The 6514-nt window shown below is 43.9% G+C and overlaps 1 protein-coding gene across 1 annotated transcript in view; it reads right to left on the bottom strand.

The window, feature by feature from the left end:
• The window catches only part of B4galt1 (beta-1,4-galactosyltransferase 1), a 52958-nt gene continuing 46444 nt past the window's right edge, over window positions 1–6514 (bottom strand). Inside the window, exons 4-6 of the mRNA XM_046457213.2 lie at window positions 5401–5523; window positions 3146–3250; window positions 1–2925 (exon numbers count right to left, since the gene is read on the bottom strand). Coding sequence (XP_046313169.1) covers window positions 2793–2925; window positions 3146–3250; window positions 5401–5523 — 361 coding nt within the window. The 3' untranslated portion in view covers window positions 1–2792. The remainder of the gene's footprint in view (window positions 2926–3145; window positions 3251–5400; window positions 5524–6514) is intronic.

Genomic DNA, 6514 nt, shown 5'->3' with positions numbered 1-6514 from the left:
TTACAAAGATAGGGTCATTTATTCATGTTATATTATTGGATTTCAAAGGCAAAAATACAGTTGTTTGTTCGGAACACCAAAATCAGATACAGCCTCTCCCAGTGGTAAATAGAAGCATTTGCATACATGGAAAATCAAAGTACACAGCACAACAGGTCTTTAGAATATGAAAACTGTCATCCTGGCTGTGTAGGACAGCCCATACCCAGCCCCAGGGGTAACAGAGACCCTGCCCAGGCTGAAGGCAAGCACAGCATTTCCTTTACTCTCCTGTGACACTTCTGCCCTCTGATCATCCCTAAAGGCCATTTGACACAGGATCACTAGCCACAGGATTTACAGACTTAAAGAAAGGCACAGCATGACAACTCATGGTGGTAACTCCCAGGTGAAGGAAATTCTCCAGAACCCTCAGCCCTGGAGTCTCAAGGGAGGACAAAGGACACCATGCAAGGCATGCCTCTGGTAATGCCTTTAGTCTGGAGGGAGAAGGGATGAGGCTCAGAGCACTGGAAGGTCAGCATGTGTGTGTGTGTGGTGGGGGAGACAAGAGAAGCAAATTTTCCATTGTTTCTGAGAATGAAACACATACTTGATATGGATGAAAATGTAACAGGAAGAAAAGAAGGGTGGGGGAGGTGGAATTTTGTTCAAGAGTGAAGGAAGTAACAAAGAAGTAGCCACTCAGAGCATTTGTCTCCTTTTTCTTAAGGCACTTTGGAAGAGTCAGGTTCTGGAAACAGAAAAGACCTCTCTGCATTTCCCAAAAAACTCTCAGTACAATCAGTCTCAGTTTTAATAATTTCCTTATTAAGGCATGGGGAATGACAAGGAATACTTTTTGCATAGCCCAGGTGCTTCTGCAGAGGAAGGTAAGTTCTAACACATACAAAGGTGTCTGGGGAAAAAAAAAATTTAGCATCTGAGATGCTAAAAACGATAAAGGCACAGGTAGGATAGGGCCAAGCATAGCTCAGCCTCCAAACTCAGGGCAGGTATCCAGGAGGGCAATGCTTGAGGTCCTGGCTGCCACTAACAAAGGGCTCAACCCTGGCAACTAAACCTTAGGACCTCAGCCCAAGCTGGACCTGGCAAAGGCCTCTATGGTAGGAAGTGCCTCTTGCCGTCTTACCCAGGTGACTACACATCCCCCCAGCAGAGGCCTGCATTCCTGAAAGACTCCCCTGTGGATTAACCTCATGGGGGTGGGAGCACCTGCTAAAACCCTGAGGGGGGATAGGAGGCTTTAGGCACCAGAGTTCTCAGGAGGAGACAAGGTGTGGGTTCAGATGAACTTTCTAAATTTCTAATTAAAAGGCACAGTCATTCTGGAGAATGAATAGTCTGTTTGACCCTGAGTGCCACAGGCAAGTTTTGGGGAGCAGGCAAGAGGCAAGGAATAAAATGGGAGAGGAAGGAAAGAAGGGCAGTGTAAGAGAGGCAGGGGAAGGAGGAGGAGAACCGGTAATGCAGGGTGGGACAGGGAGTGTGGTGGCAGAGGCTCTCGGAGGCCGCCCTGCCAGAACAGAAGGTCCCTCCAGCTGGGGTGGAGCTAAGGGATGGTAAACAACCTGACTGCAGTTTTTTACAGTCCCACAGCCTAGGGCCCTGAGGGGTCTGTCGGAGGAGGCTGAGGTTCCCTCCGCCCAGCCCACCTGGGGAGGGTGGGTGGGGTAAGGAGTTCTGTCAGGTAGGCAGAGGCTGACTCCCAGGTCTTTGCACTAGAAGTCTGGCAGGATAATGCTGACTGGGAGGTGTAGCCCTCAGCAAGAGACTGAAGGTGATTTTGCTCTTCATAAAACCTGGCCTGCCAGCTAAATCAGAGGCCCATTTGAGGCCATAACAGCATATATAATCCCCGCCCAATCCCACCCCCAAAATGCTCAATTTCCTCCCTATATTTAAAATACCACAATAAAAATACATAGGAAATTCAAGTTTACATAGCATCCCCAGAAAAATACATTGTCATGACTTAACACTAAACAGCTATGCAAATTTGGATCAACACAAAATCATGCTAGATCATAATTAGAACTCAATTTTTTTTCTTTCTTTAAAATACAAGCTGCTTAAAAAAAAAAATCTTTACATTCAGAAACCAGACAATCTGGAGATAGGCCACTGTAAGTGAGAACACCCAAGGTTTTGCTCTGATGGCTAAAGTTACCTTGGAATTCACACATTAGCAGGACAAAAGGTTCAAGGCTCAAGTTTAAAAATTCTTTTGCTAAGACACACACACACACACACACACACACAGTGATTGTAATAGTTGCATACCACTGAAAAGAAATGGGGTGGATAACATGAAACTGGTTGAAATTTTGTGTTTTCTGTTAAAACATTGTTCAAAAATATATCAATCCAATTTCAGCAGCAGTTTCTAATTTTTCATGAAGTAATTCATGAAATTCACCACAATTTAAAGCAAAAATTCTTACCCATTTCACAATTTAGCCATTTTATCAGTGGGAACAAGCCACACAGTCTACAAATTCTGAACTGTGCACAGTTCTGACTCTTTGGGGTGTCACTGTGAAAATGTCAAGAAGCACCCAAATGCTGACAGTCTACACTGACAAACACCTTGTACAGCTAAGAAGTCATATGCCGAGCCAAGTTGGGGGCAAAATATTCCACTTGTCCTGGTCATCTGGAAAGGCATCTGAATGATGAGTGAGGGGACCTATCACTCAGATTGTACAAATGAGAGGGACCAGCCCAGCAGACTGGCCGAGAAACAGCAGAGGTCTCTGGCCATTTTCACGTCCTTAATTTGTACCAAGATGCTAGCTTGGTGTACCGATGTCCACTGTGATTTTGGTATACAATGGGTATCTCTGTACGTCCAACACATGGTAGGTAAGTGAGTTCAAACCATCAAAGCGCATTGTATCCCTTGTGTGTGCAATTCGGTCAAACCTACAAGGAAAGAAAGGAGAAGGTATCAAAACAGAAATCTTAAGAAAAAAACTATTTTCATCTGTACTTTTCCTCCATACCCTCTCTCCCACTTGACCCTGCCCAGACTGAATGCCTCTATTTCCCTGCAGGCATACAACCCTCTCCAGAGCATAAGTCCTGCAGCCTGTCCCATCCTAAAGTGGGGAGAAGACAGAATTGAAATGAATACAGAACGCACCTCTGAGGGTTGGGTTCATTTTTCTTGTCTCTCGAGTGGCGGATCATGCGACACCTCCCGATCACAGCATTTGGGCGAGATATAGACATGCCTCTAAAAACTAATCTGCAAAGAGCAAAGGGACAAGTCATTAAGACAGAGGAGCCATAAGGCTTGGGTCTGATAGTCCCATCTGTGAGACTGTTGCCCCATCTGTCAGCTCTGCTTGCTATTCTCACTCAGCCCAAACCCCAGCATCACGACAAGACCCAGTCCAGCAAGACACTAGTTTAAATTCAATCCTACTCCTTGTTCTTTCACAACTGGTTCTACAGTGTGTGGGGCTGCCTAGCATATACCAACATTGAGGGTATCTGCCCCCACAGAATTTCAGTGTGGATACTTAGAACCTGAGGCCTTTGGTGACAGGCCAGAAGTGAGAAGGGGAATGTAGGGTCAAGGGGTACAGAGGAAGAAATAACCAAGTGAGGCAGCAGAGCCAAGTTGTGAGGATGAAGAGGTGTGTGTCGGCCAGAGCGGTTTGGGCAGCCAGGACAGCACTGGCAAGGCACAGAGCTGAGAGCAAGTATAGACCTAAGATTTGCCCTCAGTGAACAAGAAAAGCTTCCAGAGACTACTGGAAAGAGTAAGGGCTAGGAAGTGACAGGTGGTGAGACTGAAAAAAAAAAAGGGGGGGGCAAAGGCTAAATCATGGAGGCCTCAGAGCATACCAAGGAACAGTACCACTGCCTAAACGTTACAATGTGCAGCATTCCCCAAATGGTTTTGACTGTGGTGAAACCTCTCTGGTGCATATTTTAAAAGAATAGGAGAGCAGAGAACATGACTAGAGGCAACCAGAACAGGGTGGAAGAATCTTGAGTTGGTCCAGGGGAAAAGAATAAGGACCAAAAATTGAAGCCTTAACAGTACAGTACCAAGGTTAGAATCAGGACTGGCTGATCCTGGATGACTAACAGCATTCTAGCCCTGCTTTCTTCTAAGTGTGGATCCTAGGGACATAGCAAGAAGGTCTGTAATTTAGCTGCTTCACACACTGAGATCCTTCTAGTCCTACCAGCTTAGAGTAGCAGTATTTTATGTTCTCTCTGCCCCCAATCATCCTGACCTTTCAGCTGTGGTGTCCTGTCAGCCCAGTATACTACCATAGCAGTCCAGAGTGACTGCCCAGGTGTGGCTCTGTGGAAGCAGGTTTGTTTTTGTCTGGACCCTGTGTGCAGGTCTTTGGTGTCTGCTTCCCTAGGCCTGCCTGGCACAATGCTGTGCAATAGATGCTCAATATGTGCATGCTTAGGAACCAGTCTTCAAACTCTAAAACTGGAGTTCTCGTCAAGGCTATTGTGTGAAAACTTGGGTCTATGTCAAGTTTTCACACAATGGAAACCTTGAATGATGTGGGTGTTGCTTTGACAGACAACATCTGTGAAATCAAATAAATGTATTCCAATTCAAGAAAGCTAGCTGTACCTCAATATATTCTTTTTTCTTTTTTTTTAGTTATAGTTGGACACAACACCTTTATTTCACTTGTTTATTTTTTTATGTGGTGCTGAGGATCGAACCCAGGGTCTCGCACATGCGAGGCGAGAGCTCTACTGCTGAGCCACAACCCTAGCCCCTCGGTATATTCTAATATCAAACTCAGTGACAAGTTCAGACTGGCTCCCAGAAGGAGCTGATAGGCAAGACTGAAGGCTCTTTATCAGGGAGGATTGAGCAGAGTGTAATTTTAAATGCCTCTGATAGATGTTTTTTTACTTGCAATAATAACTGCAGGATAAAGGTCTATTAGTTTAAAAGAGCCCTGGGATGTACATGGGGCAGGACTGGCCATGGTATGACAGCTATGTGACAGGTGGGTCTATAAAAGTTCATCGGATTACTTTTATCTTCTCTATGGTAATAGTATTCCAAATAAAGATGCAGCAGCAAAGATTCTGTGAGGAAAATCAGGATTCTTCCCAAGGAAAATTGTTTCCCATTGAAAGCAGACCACAATGACATGCTGTTTTTCATTTTACATTTTCCAAGGCTAATCCAAAAATCTTGGCTCATTTTTTTCTAAAGATCCTGATAAGTACCTATAGGATCTATAAGTACCTATAGGATCTATAGTAACATAAATCTAAGCATCTCGGCTGACTGGGGACTACAGTCCACCTGAGGGTCAATCCTTGAAGAATAACCAAGCACAGGTTCAAAAACCGGAAGTGAAGATTCACAGGAGAGAAAGAGATCTAAGGTGTGACTATTACCTGTTAAAGATGTCATCATCTTCTCCTCCCCAGCCCCAGTAATTATTAGGAAATCCATTGATGGTCAAAAACTGTTGTTTACTTAGAGCAGAGACACCTCCAAAATACTGAACATAAGGTAGGCTGGGAAGAAAAAAAAAAAAACAGAGGACCCATGTGGTTAGTAAGCCTTGACATTCCTGAAAGAAAGCTTGCTGAATTAATGCTTTAAAAATTACTTTTTATTTTTTGACAGGAGATTTGTGAGGGTTTTCTTCTTCTTCTTCTTCTTCTTTTTTTTTTTTTTTTTGCAGTTCTGGGGATTGAACCCAGGGTCTCACACATGCTAGGCAAGTGCCCTACCACTGAGCTACAACCCCAACCCCTCTGCCCTGTTTTGATTTTACGTCAGGGCTCACATTATTCTAAGACACAGGTATCAAAACACAAAATCTTCCTTTTTCTAATAATAGTGCTGTTTCTGTGGTTATCTAGAAACCAGTCAGTGACAAGAGTGGGCATAAGCCTAATTCTTCCACTGTGGCTCAGGAATCTGCTTTCTATGTGTCCTGCTCTTACAAGAAGTCCTTATTCGGAATCCTGAATCTGAGATTGTTTTGAAGTCTCCCTATGCCTACTCTATCATGCGCCCCTTCCCACAGGCTCCTATCTACCAATCTAGTGTTCACTCTTTTAAAGGCATACTGCTTAAACACTAATCCTAACAGCTGAGGCGCCTTTTCTGGAAATTTGCCCAAATAAAATTTTCTTTGAAATTTCTACTTTATCACAACTTAGCAAAATGCATAACAATAAATCTACTTTTATATTTCCAAGTAGTAGGGCATCGGGGCTCTCATCCTTCCTTACCTTTTTATATTTCAATATTTCAATGGTTATGAACAGTGGACCCCCAAAGGACACAGAATAAGCACTGATGAGAAAGATCAAGAATCAGGACATGACTCAAAGGCCATACAAAGGCCTTCCTGTGGGTCTACCAAATGGTTCAGTCTGTGCTTTCAATCTTAAGATTCTTACTAGACTCCAAAGAGGACTAAAAGCCATCACATAAATTAAGAAAAACTCCAGCTCAGACTTTGAAGGAAGTCACCCAAACCATATAGAACAGTGT

The sequence above is a fragment of the Marmota monax genome, unplaced genomic scaffold (genome assembly GCF_021218885.2).
Source record: "Marmota monax isolate L192 unplaced genomic scaffold, Marmota_monax_Labrador192_F-V1.1 WCK01_AAM20220418_F8-fsc00069, whole genome shotgun sequence".
Lineage (NCBI taxonomy): Eukaryota > Metazoa > Chordata > Mammalia > Rodentia > Sciuridae > Marmota > Marmota monax.
Note: the sequence above shows the minus strand (reverse complement) of the source record. Positions and strands in the feature narration are given on the sequence as shown.